Raw genomic sequence first — 23,148 nt, forward strand, 5'->3', positions numbered from 1 at the left:
CACTGTTATATGACATAATAATGTTCCTGCAGTACACATTACAAACTCCCTGACATGCTTCCACAATCTTACTTTGACTTTTCTCACTTCCTCTTACATCAAAAACTTTTTTTCGGTGAACTTTTCACAGACTCTGTCAGTAGATCAGTTTGTGGTTGAATCCACCTGCTGCAAAAAAAAGAGAAACACTGAAACTAAATGGTGGTACTGAAGTTTGTCTTTTCTTTTTTTTGTCATTTCTACGGTTGCTGCGGGGAGACAGATGGATCGTTTTCTGAAATGAGAAACCAAAGCAGCAGTCCACAAAGGAAAGGTGATAGTTTCATGTGTGTGAATACAGAAAAGTATGTTGCAAAGAACAACACAGAACTATAATTTAAACAGCATGTTCTTAGAGAAAAGGTAAAAATCTGTTTTTTATGGGAAAAAAGAAAAAATTTCAGCTGCTCATCCAGTGCCAAATTCTCATTAAGTTAATCCAAACTGTAGTCAAGTGTGGCTTTAAATGCAAATGACCAGACAGTGTTGGTACACAGACACTCCTTCAACCAGTGACTACAAAACGTCACCCTAAAATTCCAGCTGTTGGAGCACCAAACACTTATGTTTATGCTTTTAAAAAAATATATAGAATTCAAGAAACTATTACAATGTTTGTATTTTTGTTCAGTATACACATCTTAAAGGCCTTTCTGTCCAAAAAGGCATTTAAATCTGCTGGAACAGGCTAATAATAATAAATAATAATGCCTTTAATTTATAATGCACTTTGCATACAAAATCTCAAAGTGCTACAATAGTGAAAGTACAAAATACATCTAAAAGAAACATTTCAAAAACAAATAGAGTTGTTTCAGGCTTCTGACTTTGTATTGTGTGCTTTTTATTTTTGTTGTTTTTGTGATTTGATGTTGATATTTGTGATTATTCTTAGGAGCTTCAGTAAAAAGCACTTGGACCTCTCTTTTTATTAACCTTTTACTATCAAACATACTAACCAAAAATCACATACAAAAAAAACAGTTTAACAATTCTGCCATCTACTGGATCAAAAGTATATTGCAAAAATATTAAGCATCGAAACAGAAGTAAATGTTTGAGCAACACGTACAGTAAAATACGCTGCGTATATTCATTTTATTTGTTTTGAATAGATGCTTTATTTGTTTTTGTTTTTTTCTCTCTGTGTTTTGGAAAATGGTCACAGGTTGGGTTCATCTGAAGCCAAGGTTTAAAGTGTTTGGTGTATAGGAACATCTAAAGCATCCCACATGTTTCAGAAATTAAAACTATGTTAAAGTTACTAACATACTCACAGACTACTCAGAACATCAGTAATACCAAGAAGTTAATAGATCATAAAAAGAAAACCTGATCAAGAGGAAAAACAAATGTATGCAAGCAGACCAGAATTGTAGGGTTTTTTAGCAGCATCCTGGTCTGTAGCTAATTTTAGCCTTGCAAATGTTAATGTAAGACACTGACATGTCCAATTATATAAATCTTTTTGTCTTTATGGTTTTAACCTGCAAGAAATGGTGATCACAGGAAACGCCAGCGAGAAAACTGTCAATCAACTTCATCCACTGTGTCCAGATGAGCTCTGCTGTCATTTTATTTCAGTTCATTCTATTGCAGTCGAGGTGCTTCACATATTCAATAGATGCTACTTTAATGTCCATCCCTTGAATTATTCCCATCAACTGTTCTGTCTTTGTAATTCACTGTAAACTGTCCTGTACCACTACAGACAGCTTCAGTGGGAAATTCAGGATGAACAGGAAGATTGTCAGTGACAGGGTAAGGAAAGACTGCATGTTATGTGAGCTTGAAATACAATAAACTGAAAATAATATGAATTCAAATACTCTTTTAACACCATTAAGATAAATTTGATTTGTTTTTATCTTTGTATATCAGCAAGAAGAGTACAGTCCATAGGCCAGCTGCTTTAATTTTAGAAATATACCTAAAAGACATGAATATTCACTGTGTTCAATAACCTGATGGTGGCCAGTGTCAAATAATTTATTGCGCAAATATTGGTTTGCACATAAATGCCAAAAAGATTGATTCTGTGTCATTTAAGGTCAACACAGACAAACAAATAATGACCAGAAAAGGAGAAATTATTTCATGGGTTGAGGACTTCAAGTACCCGGCATCGTGAATCAGCTCTCCAAAGCAAGACATCAAGGTCAGAACAGCATTAGCATGGAAAGTATGTCACAAATTAAAAAGCATCTGGAAAACAAACATTGATGGAGACAGCAAAATCTGTGTCTTCATTGCATCAGTAAAGTCAGTTCTACTGTATGAATGACACTTACAAATGCTGAGGACAAATCACTCGATGGTACATACACAAGATTGTCATGTATGGCCCTGAACATCTCCTGGAGAGACCACATGACAAACAGCGAGCTGTATGGAAGACTGCAAAAATTCAAGATGAGAAGGCTTCCAAACTGGTCTTATGGGAGTCTACCAGTGGAAAAACTGACAGAGGAAGACGGCCTATAAATTACACAGACTGCCTACGTAAAGACACTGGTGTCCTGACGACAAATGAGATCAAGTCATTAATGACAGACCGCATAGTCCGGGGAGGGATTGTTAATTCTGCTCGGACTAACGTCCATCCAAACTGAAGTTAATTTAGGATTTTTTGTTGTCAGTACCAGCTAATTATTCCTGCTCTTTTACAGTTTCTAAAAACTTCTACAGTTTTTAAAACAACTGCATTAACATGGTGTGTTCTCTAAGCAAAGTATTGTTTGGGTATTTTGCTTCACTCATTGTTTATTTAGCAAGTCAGTGCTGTGATATTCTATATGCAATACAATTAATTAACTAAAATTTTGTGAGCAAAGATTATGTACAAGTTCCCTGATTTTTTGGCGTAAAACTTTTAAAAACTTTTATACACATGTTGACATCAATACAATATTGTAAAAATGTTGTATAAATAAAGAATGTCATTGAAGCTTTCTAGCAGTTATCAGTATGACACCAATATATCAAAAATAAACTAAAACTGAATCATGATGACCTTTTACAACATTGAACTTAATACCGGCTTTCACTTTATTTCCGGTGCTAGGCATTAACATGTAGCTTTGTTATTTCTGCCTGACAATCCTGATTTTATCAAATGTATAAAAATATCACTGCTGCCAATAACTGATGATTGTCATCATTAATCTAATTAATTAATTTGTGATTAATCGGTTAGTTGTTTGGTCTTTAAAATGTCAGAAAATTGCTGTTCAGCTTTTCCTGACATTAAATGCAATGCACAGAAATCCGCAGTTCACACATTTGCACACACATTGTTTACACATTTGAGAGGCTGGAATGATTTTAAAAAATGTAATAAAAAATCTTAAAAAGTTCTTTCTTTCCCTCTTAGTATAATATAATATAATTTTATTTCATTTCATTTCATTTTACTAGGGCGGTTGTCTTAGAAATTCAGAGGTATCCTAAAAGATTCTATTTGAATACATGAAAATCCTATAAGAGTTTTTGACTACAGATTTTGCTGTCCTGGAGGTTGCAATTTAAGTTTTATATTTCTGAGCATTTCTCGTCTTTTTCAGTTTACCTCCAGTATTGGATGAGGCTTAGTCAGAAAAAGGGGGACGGTTTTGTTATTGGTGTGGATGTCATTGTAGTAATGCAGTATTTGTATCAGAGGAGGGCGCACTAATGGTGGACGTGGGCGTGTCAACTTTAGTATATGTAAGCGCTAAATCTCTAAATTGGTGCTTCTATACTATTGTTGTGCAAGTATGGGCCCATCTAAGTAAGTTTAGAGACGAATAAAATCAGCATCGCCCACAATATTAAAATAAAAGGGGTTCCACTACGTATGTCGCCATCTTTACTAAGGGACAATAACCCTATTGCTATAACACAACTTGTTTGAATTTGCCAAAACTCGGAATATCGTTACTTTATATTGGTTTCGAGTGTTCATGAAAGCACATTCCTATTCAGAGCATTATATGCCGACTTAAAATGGCAAATATCAAAACCTCCATATACGTTTCTGTCACAAACGGTTAGTGACCGGGTCTCCGTCGCCATGTTTACTTTGGGTGACGCCAACTCTCTTCCATTTTCCTCCGCCTCTGGTTGTCAAGAAGATGGCAGCTTCCAGGCAGGCATGAGAGGAAATACTTCTTCACAAATCGAATGAATTTGGATTATTGCCTCAAGATTAGAGCACATACCGGTGTTTTTGCAATTACTGCATCGAAATAAGTAAGTAAAATTCAGAAGTATTTGTGCCTTTTTCGGTTTGTTGTGTTTTGTTGTAGCAAACCGCCCGGCCATTTTTCTTGTGGGAGCTGTAGAAGTAGGCCGATTGTCGAAAATATGGCTGCTTCCAGAGACGGCATGAAACATAATAACACCGTGTTTATGCTGATTACCTCAGTTTAGCTACGTTTTAAGAGTCTTGTTGCAACTACATCTGTATCAGGTAAACGATGCATTGGAAAAGAATTTGAGATTACGTTGAATTTAATTGTGAAATTAGGCGACGCTTTGACAGAAGCCAACCCTGCAGCTAACGCTGTTAGCTCGAGCAAATTAGGTTGAGCAACTAGCCGCTACCGCTAACGGAGCACAGCTAACGCTAGAACCCTTTTGGATGCTGCGATTGCATTTTAAAATGTAATATATTTCAGTAAATCGTTCGATTCACGTTGAGACGCGTGATTTCCTCAATACACGTGGTTGTTAAAGTAGGCTTGGGTTATGTTTTAAATGTTAATAACTGCGTTTAAGGGGTTGCAAAGAATGCTAAGCTTGCTAGCTACAATATGGCGACTCCCAGAGAAGCATGAAAATAGCCGACTCTTGCTAACGATTCTAACTGTTAATTAAATCTGTGTTGCGGCTGTGTATTGTTCTGCTTGCCCGGCTTACGATTATTCTGTTGAACGTGTGTTTACCGTGGTGTGTTTGTTTGCCGGTACAGTGGGATAGCGCTCATGTATTTTTCTTTTTCATTCGCTTCCGCCATTTTTCAGACGGGCAGTAGCGTTAGCGGGGGTTTGTTTGGCTGCAAGATGGCTGCTTCCATGGATTGAATTCAATGGTTAGAAACAACTAAGAAAAAACTTGGGTGATGAAAAGATTTTTCATGTATTTCTTAACAAAACAGCGACATCAAATCTGTACGAAGGATTTTAAACAAGGAGTTGGTGGAAAGGTGCTGTGCGGATTTAGTTTCTTCGGACTGAGTGTATTCATTAACCGGAGCTAGCCGCTAACGGTTCAGCTGATCTGACCGCAGTAGCACTTGTAGAAGTTAGCCACAGCGCTCGGTCGGATGCCGCTGTTGAATTTCTTTTGTTATTGTTGTAAATATGGCGCCATTCGTTGGGCAGGTAAGACAAATGCTGATTTATCGTTCTCCCGGCAGAAGTCATGTCTGCCCCTGGCTCCGCGGTGTCTGGGACCACGACGTCGGTTCTGCAGCCGCGATGGAAACGGGTCCTCGGATGGTCCGGTCCAGTTCCCCGGCCCAGACATGGACACAGAGCTGTGGCCATAAAGGAGCTTATGGTCGTCTTTGGCGGTGGAAACGAAGGGATTGTGGATGAGTTACATGTATACAACACAGGTAAGATTAACTTTGCATGTGGGACTTTACCGATTATTTTGTACGGAGCGGATAATGTTTCACTTAACAAATATATAAATACGAAAAGTGATGATACGAAGCGGTTTTATACAATTTTTTGCTTAAAACTGCTCCATTTAATATGTATTCGTGATCTGCAAAACTAAATAGCGTGCAGGCCGCAGTAGGCCGAACAGAGCCGTGTCTGATTAAATTTGGCCCCCTCTGCCGGGTAAAGGCTTCTAATGCACGTTAAAAAAGGCGGGCTAAAATAAAATGGATGATGCTGGTTGGTTTAAGCGTATCCTCTGCCCCAGTTTCCTGCACATAAACCAATAAGGACAGACAAACTTAGCAAATGTGGTTTGTGTGTGTTCCCATCCTTAAGTGCCGATATTGGTTTGATAAAAGGGCTGACCACTGCTTACACTGTTTAGAAAAAACAGCTGTGTTTTGATCCTAACCTCCTTCATAATATGAGTGAATTGATAGCGGTTGACTTCCAAAGATAACCCAGTTGTTGTTGTGTTTTCTTTCTCAGCAACAAACCAGTGGTTTATCCCGGCAGTTCGTGGTGATATTCCTCCCGGTTGTGCTGCATATGGTTTTGTCTGCGATGGCACAAGGTTGCTGGTATTTGGTGGAATGGTGGAGTATGGAAAGTACAGCAACGATCTCTATGAACTACAGGTAATCTTTCTATAGAAAATCATTTGATTTCTGAATTAAACTCGCACTTTAAGGTAATAAAAATGCTTTGCAACTAAGTGTTTGATGCATTTAGTTAATTAAAATATTGTTTAATTCAAAATAAAATTTTCCAGACATGTTAGTTATTTAAAATAATTGTTATTCTAGCTCAAGGATGAACGCATGGAAAGGAGATGGTTGGGTTTACGAAACAGTGTTCATATGCAAGGAATCATACTACAACATCACCAACTAGATACCGTGCACATTTCTGCAGCTACATATCAGACTTGTCTGTCTGCATCAGAGACTACTGATGCAGGAAAAGTTAGTGAAAGTGCAAGGCAAAGCTGAGTCTTCCAGTGTCCATTGCAACTAAGTTATATTTTTTGCATGTATTTTATGCTCAGCTACAGTCAGTCTCTGGTCAGCATGTTTGAAACTGAATTCTCTTTTGTGAACCAAGAGAAGTGCATTGCAATGCCTGCTGATGCCATTGAGTCTGTGAATCCTGACTGCACTTCAGAGGATTAATTGAGAAATGCAGTTCATCCACAGTTTTAACTATATAACTGCTAGGAGTTCGAACAATAATATTAAATAACAGTAATTTTTTGATGCATGTGATTGTTGAATGGTTTAGCTCCATTTTATATTTTTAAAACTACAGTGAAGTCACATTTTTAGGAGGAGTGGGAAGCTAAAGAATTAAGGCCCTCAGTTATGTTTAATTAACCTGACAAGTGCCCACTGTCTTTATTATCAGATTTGCTAAATTAGTTTTCTTAACCAGTTTCCAATTGCATTTATTCACACTGAAAAAATGAAAACAACATAAAATTAATATGCAGCGTACACCTAAGTAAAAATTAATGTCGACATTTAAAATGGGATTAGTAGACGGAACACAATATTACTTATTCTTCAACGTAATTAACTGATGTGTTTTGACCGTTGTTTCTGTTGCAGGCCAGCAGATGGGAGTGGAAAAAGTTGAAAGCAAAAAACCCGAAGAATGGCCCCCCTCCTTGTCCTCGTCTTGGTCACAGCTTTTCACTGGTTGGCAACAAATGCTACCTGTTTGGTGGACTAGCCAATGACAGTGAAGACCCAAAAAACAACATTCCCAGGTACAGACCTTTTCCCACCTTTAGCTGTTTGGGCCCTCTGAGGCTTGTTAATTTGCTATTCTACTTCACCAACAACTGTTTTGTTTCTCAGATACCTGAATGATTTGTACACACTGGAGCTCCGTGCGGGTTCCAGTGTGGTTGGATGGGATATTCCAATCACATACGGAGTTCTGCCTCCTCCTCGTGAGAGCCACACTGCTGTGGTATACACAGAAAAGACGAGCAGGAAGTCTCGCTTGATAATCTATGGAGGAATGAGCGGTTGTCGTCTTGGCGATCTATGGACGCTTGATATCGGTAGGTTTCTAAAGTGTAAATGGATAAATGACAGTGCTAAAATTATAAATGCCCTGCTGTCAGCCCTTAGAGATAGCTGCTATTCACGCCCAGAACAAAGAGAGTCAAATATTTTACCATTAGAGTTCCACACTACCAGGAAGGGATATAAAAAGTTGAGGTTTGACAGTCGTGTGAATTTCCCTTACATGATGTTCTTTGATTCTTCTGGTAGCATTTAATAATACATTGATGCTTTTGTTTAACATCCTGCTGCTTGCCATTGTCTCCAGATACCCTGACATGGAACAAACCATCAGTAAGCGGCACAGCGCCACTTCCCAGAAGTCTTCACTCTGCCACCACCATCACAAACAAGTGAGACAACTGCTGCACATTTGAATAACACTGAATTTTGGTTTCAGGCATTGTTGGATTTCCCTGTAGAAAAGGCTGTGTCTGTCAGCAGGATCTCACTTCATTTTCTCTCTGTGCAGGATGTATGTTTTTGGAGGATGGGTTCCTCTGGTAATGGATGACGTCAAAGTGGCCACACATGAGAAAGAGTGGAAATGCACAAACACTCTTGCCTGCCTAAATCTTGGTTTGTCTAACTCTATATTTTAAATGCCTTAATTTAATATAGGAAATTTTTGAGTAAAATAGACTGCGCCAGTGTTAACTTTTGTGTAATGTTTCTGTAGACACCATGTGTTGGGAAACAGTGTTGATGGATACTCTTGAAGACAACATCCCCAGGGCCCGTGCAGGCCACTGTGCTGTGGCCATCAACTCTAGACTGTATGTTTGGAGTGGCCGTGACGGTTATCGTAAAGCTTGGAACAACCAAGTCTGTTGTAAAGACCTCTGGTACTTGGAAACAGGTAGGAGCTGTGTAACATTGCAGTTTTGAATTTCATCAGTGCCTCACATTGTGTCGGTGTTATTAAATGTGTCATTTTCCAACACAGAGCGGCCACACGCCCCAGCCAGGGTGCAGTTAGTCCGTGCCAACACAAATTCGCTGGAGGTGAGTTGGGGTGCAGTGTCCACAGCTGACACGTACTTACTGCAGCTACAGAAGTATGACATCCCTGCGACTCCAGCTGCAGCGTCACCAGCCATGAGCGCAACCCCGTCGCAGCCCGTTAACTCTCCAAAGAGCCCAGCACCGGCTGCAGCAGCTCCCTCTGCTCAGAGCCTACCACAGACAGGTATTACACGAGTGACAAATGATTTGTACTCATCATGTCTAGCGTTGTCACTACACCAACAACAGCAAAAGCACACAGCTTCTAATTGCGTGGTTCCCTTATTTTACAGCTGTTTTGAAAGTAGCAGCCCAACAGTCTGCCACAGGCGCATCTGTTGTCACAGTTCGTCCCAGCCAGCCAGGGAAGTCCCCCGTCACTGTGACATCCCTTCCTCCAGGTGTTCGAATGGTGGTGCCTGCACAGGCTACCCAAGGATCGGTATGAGCAATTTTTCACACCATTTTAACGTGTTTCAGATTTGGCATGAAGTGTATTGTCATATGAACAAATGTGCTCATTAATATTTTATGTTTTAATTTTTAGCCAATTGGAAGTAGCCCTCAGATGAGTGGCATGGCAGCTTTAGCTGCTGCAGCTGCAGCAACACAGAAGATCCCGCCCTCTTCTGCAGGCACTGTCCTCAATGTTCCTGCAGGTGCCACCATTCTCAAAACAGTTGCAGTTTCTCCTGGCACAACCACAGTGAAAATGGCTTCTCCAGTCATGGTACACATCTCAGTAGTTGTTCTTGTTTCCAACATTCTGACAGTCACAGGTCAGTTTCTAAGATCATTTTCTGCTTCTAGGTCAGTAACCCGGCCACCCGGATGTTGAAGACAGCTGCAGCCCAGGTGGGCACAGCAACCGCATCCTCTCCCACCACCACCAGACCCATCATCACTGTGCACAAGTCTGGCGCAGTCACAGTAGCTCAGCAGGCCCAGGTGGTCACCACTGTGGTGGGAGGAGTCACCAAGACCATCACCCTGGTCAAGAGTCCCCTTACCATGGGCAGCAGTGGCACTCTGGTAAGAAAACAGGAATTCTGTAGCACAATGTTAATACAGAAACACTACTCTACACACCCTTTGGTGCTTTCACTGGCATGCTGTAAATCATGGATTCTGTAAATTGCTTTTTCACACTCGGTGTGTGTTTTAGTCACAAGATGGTGACAACATGAGTTTGAAACAGTAGGAGAGGCTGTAAAAGTTGGCCTGCAGTGACTGTTGGAGAACTCTACTAAGAAAACAGGGAGCATGATGTTAATGATCTGCATGACTGTTGGTCAGTTAGGGCTGGAATGAATCATAGAGCCACAAGTTGAGTGGTCCACCTCGCCACTGACCTCCCTGTGCTGTCCGATGTTTTCTGGTGACTCATGAACTTGAGTCTCTCTCCTATGTCGGCAGATCTCCAACCTTGGCAAGATGATGTCTGTGGTACAAACCAAGCCAGTGCAGACATCAGCTGTCACAGGCCAGGCTTCCACTAACCCTCTCACACAGATCATACAGGTCAGCTATCTGCATGAGTGCAGGAAAAAACAGGAGGTAGCTTAAACTCCTGAGACAGGCACCAGATGTCTTTCTTCAAATGGTTTGCGTAACGTTTGCTTCTTTTCCCAGACAAAGGGTCCCCTCCCAGCCGGCACCATCCTGAAGCTGGTGACTTCTGCAGATGGAAAACCCACAACCATTATCACCACTTCCCAGGCAGGAGGCACAGGAAACAAGCCCACTATCCTCAACATCAGCGGCGTCTCTCCTACCACAACTAAGCAGGGCACCACCATCATTAAGACCATCCCCATGTCAGCCATCATGACCCAACCTGGAGCTACAGGTCAAAACTTATTCAAGTTTACAGTATTGAAGCTACATAACTGGGCAGTCTACACATTAAGATCCGTACTATAAAACAGTACTTACAAGGAATGTTAATGCAGTTTTTGAATTGTTTGTTGTCACCTGATCGATGCATGGAGATTCTGTGCCACAACTGTAATATAAATTTGCCGTTTTTAAAATTGAATTGTGTAGCAATGCATTTTGATAAAAACAATTATTTGCAGGTCTGAATCAATCATTGAGTAGTCAGTAGTGTGTCTTCAGTTGACATTATCAGTTTCAGGCATACATGTTTTGTCCTTATAGGTGTGACAAGCAGTGCTGGCATGAAAACACCGATCACAATCCTTACCACCAAGGTGATGACCACTGGAACTCCTGGTAAAATTATCACTGCAGTGCCCAAGCTTGCCACTGCGGCCGGCCAACAGGGACTGACACAGGTAAGCTGACTCTTCATGTACAAATCTTTGTAGATGGTGTTTTTATTTTACTATATTGTGCCTAAGACTAAACTTGCATCTCCTGTCTCTAGGTGGTTTTGAAGGGTGCTCCTGGGCAACCTGGCACTATTTTGCGCACTGTGCCCATGAGCACGGTGGGTGGGGTTCGTCTCGTTACACCTGTGACAGTGTCTGCTGTTAAGCCCACTGTCACCACTCTGGTTGTCAAGGGGACTACTGGTAAGGATAACTGTTGTTGAGATTTTGTTTTTAAGTGATTAGTTATTGGCTGACATAAATATGTCCTCACAGATTTAGTACTTTGTACAATGTTCTTTGTTTTAATTTTTCAACGTCTTCCCCCTTCCAGGTGTCACCACTCTTGGCACAGTCACTGGTACAGTCTCAACTAGCTTGGCAGGAGGCACAGTTGATAGTTCCAATGCTTCTCTAGTTACCCCCATCACCACACTGGGAACCATCGCCACCCTGTCCAGCCAGGTCATCAACCCAACTGCCATAACTGTGTCAGCTGCTCAGACTAGCCTGACTTCTGCCTCCACACTGCCCTCTTCTACTATCACAGTGCAGGTAAAACCCAGCAGCTGTTGTTTCATCAGTGTTAGTTAATTTGCATTATAGTTGTTAAGCTATGAAGTTATTGCAGGGGTTTGCGTCATTGCTTTAATTAATGTATTACAACCCAAGGAAAAGACTGCAATGAAATATTTTACTGCTTATTCCTCTTATCACAGAACAACCACAGAGCTGCTGCAAAGGAAATAATAAAGCAAACTTACTGTATGCCTTGAAGCTGTCTAAATTAGCTTTCTTCTCTCCAGAACCAGCCCACCCAGGTGACTCTGATCACAACTCCCAGCGGCGTAGAGGCTCAGCCAGTACAGGATCTACCTGTGTCGATCTTGGCTTCACCAACCTCCGAGCAGCCCAGCTCCACCGAGGCTGGAGCAGGCGGAGAAGGATCTGGCACCGTCACCCTGGTCTGCTCTAACCCACCCTGCGAGACCCACGAGACCGGAACAACCAACACAGCCACCACTTCTTCTGCCACCATCGGAGCAGGACAGGTGTGCTCTAACCCTCCCTGCGAGACCCACGAGACCGGAACAACCAACACAGCCACCACCTCTTCTGCCGCAATGGGAGCAGGGCAGGTGTGCTCCAACCCACCATGCGAGACCCATGAAACCGGCACCACCAACACAGCCACAACTGCATCCTCAAACATGTCGACGTTACGCGTGTGCTCCAACCCCCCTTGCGAGACCCACGAAACGGGGACAACTAACACAGCTACCACAGCATCGTCTAACATGGGAGGAGTCCAACAGCTTTGCTCCAACCCGCCCTGCGAGACCCACGTGACGGGCACCACCAACACGGCCACTCAGGCTTCATCTAACATGAACGCAGGCCAGACGGGCACCGTGCAGAGAGTGTGCTCCAATCCACCCTGCGAAACCCACGAGACGGGGACCACCAACACTCCGTCCACAGCCACCTCCAGCATGGGAGGAGACCAGACCAGCACGGCAACGGGAATGGTCCAGAGGGTTTGTTCCAACCCACCCTGTGAAACACACGAGACCGGGACCACCAACACAGCCACCACTGCCACCTGCAGCATGGAGACAGGCGAAGGCACAGGTATACAAACATACTACTTACACTGGAAAATAAACAAATAAGGGATTCAGCTGCTGAACTGTTTGTACATTAAACATCCTTGGAATTCAATTTTTGATGTAATTTCAAGTATGTTCTTGCTTTTTTGTACTTACAGAAAGAGCAAAATTACAGCCAAAATATCCAGTTTGCCATGTGGTTGATGTTTCTGTTGCACCTAACGAGTAAAATAAATGTATTGAGAAGGCAAACTGAAATATTTTTCTTTGTCATGAGCAGCCCAGCAGACAGAGGAAGGAGCAGAAGGTACCAGCAGCACGGAGGTGGCTTCCACTACTGCAGCAACTGGCATGGCCGCCACCACCCAGGGCAGGGCCATCACAACTGTTACTCAGTCTACTCCAGCTCCTGGACCCTCTGTACCTGTAAGAATACCAAACAATTCCTAAGAAACTGGTGATATTCTTCCCAGTAGATGAGTATCTTTATGCTGCATGTCTAAATTTGATACCATAATGGAAGAGAAATGTGTTATTTTCAAAATGTTCTGTTTTTTCTCATTGTGGCTGATGCACACGTTTTATCTTTGTTCCATCTAGTCGATCTCATCAATCACTGAGGGGGCGAGTACTGCTGCCAGCTCCACAGAGGAGCCCATGCAGACAGATGAGGCAGCATCAGCAGAAGCTGCACCTGCTGAGGAGGGAGCCACTGCTATGGAGACACAAGCTGAGGTGAATAATGTATAATGTCACACAAAGCCGATGCTAGGCTTGCATTCTGAGGTTCCATTCAGTCATGCAGTTTTTTTGCAGTAATTTGATGGAACTGCTCTAATGTGTTCCTCCAGGGAGAAGCAGCAGCAGCGACAGCGTTAAACCTGCCTTCAGAGCTGATGTCTGAGGGCCAGGGAGCCACACTAATGGTGACGGGACTGTCGGACGAGGAACTGGCTGTAACTGCAGCAGCAGAGGCAGCTGCTCAGGCAGCAGCGACTGAGGAGGCCCAGGCCCTGGCGATCCAGGCTGTTCTCCAGGCAGCTCAGCAAGCCGTAATGAGTGAGTATAAGCATCGCTTTGTATTCCCTTAGTTAAGATTTACTTTGAACTGTAACATCATAGATCAAGGCCTGGTTCTAGCTATGGGAGGAAAAGACAAGGGAACATGAAAATATTATTTTATTTTTAAACGTTTAACAACAAGATGATGCTTAGCAGACGTTTGCTCTAAGTCTCCAACAACTAAAGCCTCCTTATGGTTGCATTTGCTAATTATTATTAACAGATGAAAGTGATGCTGCTGGAGAGAGCCAGCAAGCGACCAACATCCCCATCATGCTGACCCAGCAAGAGCTTGCAGCGCTGGTCCAACAGCAGCAGCAGCTGCAGGAGGCTCAGGCTGCAGCCCAGCAGGCCGCCGTGGACACAAGCTTACCCACCGAGGGCCTTGCTCCTGCTGACAGCCTCAACGACCCCTCTGTCGAGAGCAATGGACACAATGAAATGGCTACTGCAGTCACTGGTGCTGTGGCTTCTCTTCTGCCACGCACCACTGCTGAGAGTAAGTCTTGGTGCTGTATTTTTTAACGTCATGGGGATGTTGTTTTGTACAGTAGGTTGATCTTTTTGTTTCTTTTTCACTACTCAGCACTCGCTCCATCAAGTACATTTGCACCCTCTGTAGCTGTGGCAAGTCCAGCCAAGCTGCAAGCAGCAGCTGCTCTAGCAGAGGTCGCCAATGGCATCGAGGGGGAGGTCAGTCATTGTCATAATGCTAAGCATCTGGTGGGTTAAATCAGGATGTTTTTTTTTTTTTTTTTATTGACTTTATATTTTTTTGTTTCCACACAGAAACAAGCCCCTCAACCAACTCCAGTGAAGCCTGTTGTAAAAAAAGAAAACCAGTGGTTTGATGTCGGAATTGTTAAAGTGACAAACATGGTTGTCACCCACTTCTATGTGCCAGCAGATGATTCTCAAGGAGATGTAAGTGTCTCAAGGGGCTCCTTTCATGCTTCGCTGGCTATGCGTTATTGTGCTCGGCGCATCTCTAATCGCTTATTATTTTTGTTTGGTAGGATGATTCTGGCATCATGCCAGACTACAGCCAGATGAAGAAAATGGAGCTTCAGCCTGGAACAGCTTACAAGTTCCGTGTTGCTGGAATCAACGCTTGTGGTCGCGGAGCCTTCTCAGAGATATCTGCGTTTAAGACTTGCCTACCAGGTTTCCCAGGGGCACCTTGCGCCATCAAAATCAGCAAGGTAAACACACCTGTGAAACTATTTCCCTTGCTATGCTGTGGATTTTACATTGTGGTGGGAAAACCATGAGCAAGGTATTGAGTAGGTTCTGTTCTTTGTCACTCTCCAGAGCCCAGATGGTGCCCACCTGACCTGGGAGCCCCCCTCGGTGACATCAGGGAAGATCATTGAGTACTCCGTGTACCTGGCCATCCAGAGCAACCAGACAGCTGAGGCCAAGGCCTCCACCCCGGCCCAGCTAGCCTTCATGCGTGTGTATTGTGGACCCAACCCCTCTTGCTTGGTGCAGTCGTCCAGCCTCTCCAACGCCCACATTGACTACACCACCAAGCCAGCCATCATTTTCCGCATCGCCGCCCGCAACGAGAAGGGCTACGGCCCCGCCACCCAAGTTCGATGGCTGCAAGGTGAGCAAGCAGATTCACAAACTCGCTGAGCAATTCATTAATGAATTAATTGACATATTCTAACCATGTTCCTGCTTTGCAGAATCTGGCAAAGATGCGGCCTCTGCAAAACCGGCCCCCAAAAGACCAGGCACCTCTCCTGATACGTAAGTACAGTAAAGATGTTTCACACAGGCAGACATGATCATGGCACCAATGCATAAAACGTGCAATACTTATTCTGGTTTTGTGTCCTCCTGCAGTAAGACTACTGGTCCAAAGAAAGCAAGGACGGACCAGTGAGGTTGCCCAGAGACCCCTCCCAGTCTTTTGTCCTTTTTCCACTCGCTGTCCTTTTTATCAGGAAGACTGACCTTCACCCCTCCTTCACCACCTCATCCTAATCTCATCCTCCACCCCCACCGTCTCAGATCACGGCAGCAATGGAGGCAGAACAACCATATGAAGCCAAGATGAAAGTCAAATCTGAGAGATGTTTCTGTAGATAAAACCCTCCTTCCTCCTCGTTCTGTTGGTCGTACTATTTTTAGAGCAACACAAACCTAGAAGCACATTATCTTTTTCAGTCACATCCCCTTCCATCCTTTAACATCTATTTTTGGCTTGTTTCAGTAGTTGAACAGTATAGAGAAGCATTTACATCTTTCAAACTGGGAGCCAGCCTGAGCGCAATGTTACCTTTTTTTTTTTTTTTTTGGTCTGTGTTTCGTGAATTCTGGGGGGATGTAGAGAGAGACTACATGAAATGATGTACAGTGTTGAAAAAAAAGGCTGTGGAGGCATTAGTTTAGATGAGAGGAAAAATCGGTATGGAAACAAATAAAGCACTTGTCCTCAACCAATGAGGACATCATTTTTTTTTTCCCCTTTCTCATTTTTTTGCTCAAAACAAATTTGCTTCATCGAGAACCAAGTCTGTACAGTCATCGTACTGGACTCCCGTCTCCTGGTAATGTCATCACTGTGCGCTTTTTACCCCAAGATGAGGACCGGTGGCTGACACTTCGAAGTGGACAAAAATGAATGGCAAAGGAAGAGATTTGTAGAGAACGAATGACAGACTTTGCTAGGACTGAGACTTGCAGCACACACACGAAAAAAAAACCTTGCAAAATCTTCCCAAAAAATTAGCAAGCAATGACGCAGAAGATCTTTTGTGTAGTTTATTTTTGTATTTTTTAAGCTTTTTTTCCTCCTGTGTGTATGTGTATGTTGTGTGCATTTTTAAAAACATCACTTTTTTTAACTGTTGTTCATCCCAATAGTTTGTGTTCGTGGGAAGATGGGTGGCTGTGTTGAGGTTGCCACTATATTTTTAAAAAATCTTCTTTCAGTTGGTTGTATGTTCTTGTTGTTAACAGATGGTATTGATGGAGAGAAAGACTTTTGTATCTGTTCCAAGTAGAACCGCAGAGGTTATAGGACTGAAGGGAACTTTGAAGTGGACCCAGGGAGAGGAGAGTTTTTACTTTGTTTACTACTCAATGCTTGTGTTGCTTCGTTTGCCAAACATGGAATTTCACGGGGTATAAGGAAAGTTTAACATCGGATCTTTTCATACCTTTACCCCTGTTAATATCCCGATCAGTTGTCCTACGCTTTTTATGCTCATGAATGTGGTGTCTCACCCTCTTCTTTAATTTTTAGAATGGCAAATTATATTAGTAGACATATTTTCCCTACCCTATTGATGTATGTGAATCCATTTAATAAATTTTAATTTTTTTCCTTCCACGGCTCTGTATTTCAGACTACAGATGGTGTGCAAGCTAACTGTGACATGTTCAACCCATGTGTCTTTGAATGGGGATGTCTTGGGAAAGAAAAGCTTACATAGCCGGAGTGTACTCACTTGTAAATTAGTTCGTTCATAGAGCAAGAATAAAACAAACAAAAAAAAAACATCTTGGCCTTTTATATAATTACCTGTAACAAACTGTTTTTACATGTTGGTCATCTCTTGATTGCCTTTTGTGTCTTTACTTATAAAAGAAACAAATATATATATAAATATATATAGTCTCCCTGATTGTTCTAATTTGCTTCTGTCAAGCTGATTCACTGTAGGAGTCTGAATCACTGCTTAGGTTCATTACAGTACAAACTTGTACAGGGAGGAGGTTTCTGACTGGACATGAGTGTATATCTACTTTGTAAGGGCGGATTCAGTTGTGATGGTAACGGCCAGGAAGAGCAGAGCCAAGGTTTACCGCTTGCCACCTTTTCTCCGGCTCGCACCTCGGCTTCAGTTTGCGATTTCTCCCGAGTTTCTTTCTAGAAATGAACTTTCTCTTCATATGCATTCATAATTTTGTGCGTGTCAGTGTGTCTGTTGAACAAAACTAGACATGCATGCAAAAGCAGTGTATTTTAGTAGTGATGCCTTAAGTTAGACCATAAGCTGAAGGTTCTCAAAAAAAGAAAAAACATTTAATGAGTTTGTTCCTCTCTCCATGTGGTATACAATTGTGTCCTTTCCTTCCACAGTACCTTTGCTGGGTCACTATTTTTGCACCCTCGTTAGATTGGTCATCATCAGCAGTGCCGAGGTCTCTGAACTTTCCCTCCCACACTGGGACAAGTGCTCCTCTCAGCACTCACAGGTGTTGCGAGTTTCTCTCGGCTGTTTGCAGGTTATCTGGAAATGTCCTGTATTTTCCAATGTGTGTTTTTTGTACTGTAGGGAGTAATGTATCTTTTATCATCAAAAAATAAACATGTTAAACATAGAGAGAGATCTTGGTGTCTTTTTTCTCTTAGATGCAAAGAAGCCGACGTAATCACCTGCCGTAAGCCGCTCAGAGCCGCTCTCAGAAACGGTTTCTCCACGTCGAGGTCCTCCTTGGCGCTTCCTTCAAAGTACTCTGCTCCTATTTCTTCACACCACTGCAGGGCTTTTCCACGAGACACCTGCAAGGAAACAAACACATGACAGAACAGAGGATTCACACGCACTAAATCCAACACAATCTCAAGAGGAGATACTACAGGTACTCAAAGAAGTCTACTTCATGTATTAGAGGTTTTCTGAAATTTTATGTTCAAATGTTTGCATACATTTCCAGAATCTGAACATTGGATTAAGTCTAGTTCAAAATTCTTGTTGCATTTTGCTGACCTATTAAGAGTCAAAGGTTTTTACAGAGAAGATTTCTGTAAACCAGGAGCATCGCGGGCCAAAACCAGAGGGTCCAATCTGGCCCACAGGATGGCTTGTGGAAAAATTACAGAGAGCGCATTAACTGCAAATTGTGAATTTGTAAAACTGTAAATTTAAAATAATTTCTAGACCTTGACAAGTTGTTTTGATCATAAAATAAAATAGTATATCTTCATTTCCAGATCCTTGTGACAAAATGTTTTGTGCCTTTGTAGACACACTGAGTTGTAACGCACATGCGTAAACAATAAACTGAGGCGTAATATTGTTCAATTTGCACTTAATTTTCTGAAGAAATTTCATGTCATTTATCATGTTTTATAAAAAGATGATTCATTAAATGTCAACATTTTCAGAATGTACTTTTTTTTTTTTTTTTTTTTTTTTACGAAAACAAAGGTAAAAAGTTGGAGTTGTGGTTATTTGCAGGTTATTATGTTGCGATTTTACTGGTCAATTGAGATCAAATTTGTCCGTATGTGGCCCCTGAACTAAAATGAGTTTGACAGCCCTGCCGTAAACACATCATCTGTCAAACATCTGTCAGTGAGATGGGATGAATCCTGAAGAGTAAAAAGCTTCACGTTTTGCTCAGATTCAGTCAAATGCTAATAGCGCTTCACAGCAGAGATGGATATTCACCCAAAACATACCGTCAAAGCAACTCTAGAACTTCTCAAGGCAAAGAAATTAATTCAATTCAATCCAATTCAGCTGCTTTTATCTTACTAAGATAAAAACTGAGGTAAGAAAACCCCACAAACAAGCAGCAACTGAGGGAAGCTGAAATAAAGACTTACTGTTTGGTCCACAGGTTTCTGACTTCAGACATTTATTGACTGCAAAAGATTTGTATCCAATTATTAAAAATGGTCCTTATTTTTATTATCATTTTTGTCCAATTACTTCTGAGCCTGTAAAAATAGAGGGACAATGTAAAAAAAATGGATGATGCTCCTCAGTGGTTAATGCAATTTTTTTTTATTAACCCCTTGTTTTCAAGCTGACAGTGACTTTAATCACATCTTAATTGCTTCATTTCAAGTCTGCTGATGTGGTGCACAGAGGCAAAACTCTAAAAAACTGTTTCACCGTTCAAATATTTGTAGATGTGACTCTACAGCCACTCGATCTGTGTCAGAATTCTTATATTTTCGTTCACAAAAGAGCCATTTATAAAGTTCAGGGTTTTTTTGTAATTTAGTATACAGTCGTTGTAGCTGTTACAGTCACATTTTAAAACCCTCATATTCATTTAGAAATGATTTCCTCTCACATTTTATTAGTTTACTTATTACTTAATTCTTAAGTAAGAAAAAGAACCATTGATCTAGAGCTGAAATGATTAGTTGATTAGTAAACAGATCAGTTGGTTCGTGGTATGAAATCTGATTAATCATTTAAGTTATTTTTATGCAAAAACACCAATAATCCCTTTTCAAATGTGAATATTTGCCAGTTTTCCTATTGATTTTTTGACTACGCAAAGAAGATACATAACACAACGATTTTCCATGTTGTTGGACATTTGAAACGCTAAAGCCAATATTTTTTTCTGTGTGCATTAACTATTTGATACACACACAAAATTCAAGCTGCAAGAGCAGGACCAAATTATCAACAAACTACCAGTAAATCAAACTATGCAGAACCAAACAATACAAAGAAAAGTAGTTGATTTTCACTGCATCTCTCTTAAAAGCTGCTGGTTGGCAGGAGAAGACTTTGACTGACCTCTCGGTCGCTCAGGTCAGTTTTGTTGCCGACGACAATAAAAGGAAAATCAGCTGGATCCTGGGGTTCAGCCTGGAACAGAAACTCCTTCCTCCAGACATCCAGAGCTGAGAAACTAGCCTTGGACGTGACGTCGAACACCAGCATGCAGCAGTGAGCTTCTCTGTACAGAAGTGGACCCAGAGACTGAAACCTCTCTGAGCCTGCAGTGTCCCAGATCTGACTCACAACAAAAACAATAAAAACCATGATGCTGTGGATTCACTGCCCCATATTAAATCAGTTTCAGTGTTTCTAGCGGCTGTCAGGTTGTGTTTCAGTGCAACAGGTGAGCTACCTGCAGGGTGACGGTGTCTTTGTCTATAGTGACGGTTTTAGAGAGGAAGTCCGTCCCTATCGTGGCCCGGTACATGTTGGTGAAGCGGTGGTTCACATATCTGTTCATGACGGAGGATTTTCCCACCCTAAGTAAACACACAAACACACGCTGTAAAACATCCCAAAGAAATTCAGTCCAATCAACTCATCTTTTCTAGTTTACTGAAAATAAAAATGCGATTTTTACTATTTTCTAGTTATTGAAGCTTAAAAATGTCTCATTATTTTTAATTTTCAGACCACTTCAGAAACATGATTTCTTATAACTTGAAGCGTTTTGATTTAAAATGATGAGTTGAATGAATGAACAGCCGAGAGTTCACTCAATTCAATAAGCTAAATTCAGCTATAAGAAAATAAACTAGAATAAAAGCAGATTTCGCAGGATGCACTGTTAGACAATGAAAAATTCTTTAAACCTAGAAAATGTAAAAGAAAAACATAGTCTGTAATCATTGTCTATGGGACTAGTTGATTCAACATAAAATCTTAAGTTTATTGAACTCTTTTTAAAGTTCAGTTAATTTGGGAATTTTATGAGCAACAAACATGGAAAACTTGCTGTTTTACACTATCTAAGACTAGATGTTGTACACTTTCACCACTCATAAAATACCTTTCAACTAATTAATCAACCAAAGTGCTGTTAATTTACATGTTTAAGGCAGCAGGAGAACTTGTTTCTAAGCAGAATGAACTTAAAATGTTTTACAGTGCTTATTAATCAGCTAAACGTGCAACAACGTCAGTTATCTTCCTCTTATTCTAGATACAGTTAGTCTTCATTTTGTCTTACTCCGCCCTAGACACCAAATTTCACATTTAAATAATAATCTTGAGGAATTGTTAGGCTCAGTCTTGCAGTAAATCAGGAAGCGGCAGTAAATGAAAGTGAAACACTGTCATTGGAGCAGAAAATCAAAACGATCAAACGAGTGAAATAAGATGTTAAAGTTACCCCGAGTCTCCTATGAGGATTATTTTCAGAGTGACTGGCTCCTTTTTGAAACTCATGTTAACGTGTTTGTTCCACCGGAGCTTCACCTGCCGTGATCTACTGTACATATTATTGGATCATTTCTTTGTTCTCCACTAGAGGGTGCTGTAGGCCTCAGGTGATTCACCTTTCCTCCTGGCAGTTGGAGCCATCAGGTAGTTTTATTTACAGTCTACTAATCCTTTGCTTTTCAACTGAATGTGAAGCTTTATCATTTAATTAAATTTAGAATATGCTCAATAGTTTAAGTAAATGCACAGATATGCTGTTATTAAAAATGAAGAAACAGAACACCAGAGGTTAAAATACTGATGTTTACTCACATTTTACATTGCAATGTTTCACTCTTTCTTCTTATTTGAGGAATAAATGGCAGAATTAAGTTAATCTGCCTAAACTACATTTAACTTTATGCATTCAGCACGAGAATTATCACAACCTAATGATAAAATCCTGCTGCAGCCAAATACTTCTAAAACCTGCAGAATTTTATTTTAAAATCCTGTGATGATGCCAAATCTGTACAAAATAATCTATATATCTTATATAGTGTTTCAATTTGTTGTGATGCTGACATAAATAAACAAATACAGTCTTTGGTTTGAGTGTTTTACTTTTTGTAAACTTTAATGGAAAGCAGAAACCAGCAAAAAATACACAATGTGAGGTATGTAATGTTTTCAGCATCAAAGCTACTTAATAACCCTTAAATAGGGCCTAAATTGGAGAGAGTATCTCAAGGGGTTAATATAATTTCATCAGGCATAATAGGGATTCTGCTGACAAACAAATACATGGACACAAACTAATTTTATACATAATAGAAATATTGAATTTCTGTAAGTGGTAACTAAGGAGAAAAGAAAAAAAATCTTCAGTAAAATATTCTGAAGTTTTGCAGCAAATCAGAATAAGCAGCAGAACAACAAACCAATATGAAAGTATAAAAAAAAGAAGTAAATGAGATAATGCCACAATCCTGGCATATCTGCATCCTGTTGAGACTGTCAGAGGTGCAGCAGAACACTGACACAAAATCAGCAATGAAAGAAAACCACGATATCTCAGTTAGTGATACTGGAGTGCCAAACTTTATTAGTCACTGCAGGGAAACATGCACTCATTACACACTGCTGCTGCACTAAAATCACGTGCAGACCTAAAGCCAAGTCACGTGCCAAAAAAGAGCTACTAAAAAAGTAGTTAAACTACTAAAAATGTAACGCCGGAGAGGACAGAGTGTGTTTTATGTGTGTCAGAGAGAAACAGCTCTCTGGGGTTTAGCACTGTTGCTGCAGAGCTGCATTGCAGAGATAAGAACCACCGCCTTCACAGAAGTCTGTTTCTTGGGAATTAGGAGGCTGTCCTCACAGTCCACCGGTGACACATGATGCCATCCGTCACCCGGCTACAACGGGTTCACACTTCCACAAGGAGATGCTGCAGTGGCTTCTGTCGACATATTGCCAGTCTGTCGCTGCATGTGTGTGTCCAGAGG

At 41.2% G+C, this 23,148-nt stretch overlaps 2 protein-coding genes across 2 annotated transcripts; one reads left to right on the forward strand and one right to left on the reverse strand.

The window, feature by feature from the left end:
- The first annotated feature begins 4,114 nt into the window (after nt 1-4,114).
- Nucleotides 4,115-17,115, forward strand: hcfc1a (host cell factor C1a). The gene is made up of 28 exons (XM_023278325.3): nt 4,115-4,269; nt 5,438-5,638; nt 6,180-6,328; nt 7,298-7,458; nt 7,550-7,758; nt 8,031-8,115; nt 8,235-8,341; nt 8,442-8,621; nt 8,709-8,951; nt 9,061-9,209; nt 9,315-9,497; nt 9,578-9,799; nt 10,184-10,288; nt 10,400-10,616; nt 10,928-11,064; nt 11,157-11,304; nt 11,435-11,655; nt 11,907-12,732; nt 12,991-13,136; nt 13,311-13,445; nt 13,562-13,769; nt 13,996-14,271; nt 14,359-14,465; nt 14,562-14,696; nt 14,789-14,974; nt 15,084-15,381; nt 15,464-15,527; nt 15,624-17,115. The coding sequence occupies exons 2-28, from the start codon at nt 5,443-5,445 to the stop codon at nt 15,661-15,663; spliced, it is 5,133 nt and encodes a 1,710-aa protein (XP_023134093.1). The 5' UTR covers nt 4,115-4,269; nt 5,438-5,442; the 3' UTR covers nt 15,664-17,115.
- Nucleotides 17,116-17,262: 147 nt separating this feature from the next.
- si:dkey-13a21.4 (uncharacterized protein LOC494576 homolog) lies at nt 17,263-21,727 on the reverse strand. Its single transcript, XM_023278330.3, has 5 exons — nt 21,612-21,727; nt 20,613-20,739; nt 20,276-20,494; nt 18,166-18,291; nt 17,263-18,058 (listed from the first exon to the last, which is right to left on the reverse strand). Exons 1-5 carry the CDS (start codon nt 21,716-21,718, stop codon nt 17,972-17,974), a joined length of 666 nt encoding a protein of 221 aa, XP_023134098.1. The 5' UTR covers nt 21,719-21,727; the 3' UTR covers nt 17,263-17,971.
- Between the last annotated feature and the right edge of the window lie 1,421 nt (nt 21,728-23,148).

The sequence above is a fragment of the Amphiprion ocellaris genome, chromosome 5 (assembly GCF_022539595.1).
Source record: "Amphiprion ocellaris isolate individual 3 ecotype Okinawa chromosome 5, ASM2253959v1, whole genome shotgun sequence".
NCBI lineage: Eukaryota > Metazoa > Chordata > Actinopteri > Pomacentridae > Amphiprion > Amphiprion ocellaris.

What these genes read in the sequence shown, in the direction of transcription:
- hcfc1a (XM_023278325.3), top strand. Translation starts at nt 5,443, where the DNA reads ATGTCTGCCCCTGGCTCCGCGGTGTCTGGGACCACGACGTCGGTTCTG. An exon ending in CTTCTACTATCACAGTGCAG is followed by an intron (nt 11,656 to 11,906) that starts GTAAAACCCAGC and finishes TCTTCTCTCCAG; the next exon opens with AACCAGCCCACCCAGGTGAC. An exon ending in GCCACGCACCACTGCTGAGA is followed by an intron (nt 14,272 to 14,358) that starts GTAAGTCTTGGT and finishes TTCACTACTCAG; the next exon opens with CACTCGCTCCATCAAGTACA.
- si:dkey-13a21.4 (XM_023278330.3), bottom strand. Translation starts at nt 21,718, where the DNA reads ATGTACAGTAGATCACGGCAGGTGAAGCTCCGGTGGAACAAACACGTT. An exon ending in AAGACACCGTCACCCTGCAG is followed by an intron (nt 20,495 to 20,612) that starts GTAGCTCACCTG and finishes GTTGTGAGTCAG; the next exon opens with ATCTGGGACACTGCAGGCTC. An exon ending in CTCTGAGCGGCTTACGGCAG is followed by an intron (nt 18,059 to 18,165) that starts GTGATTACGTCG and finishes TACTCCCTACAG; the next exon opens with TACAAAAAACACACATTGGA.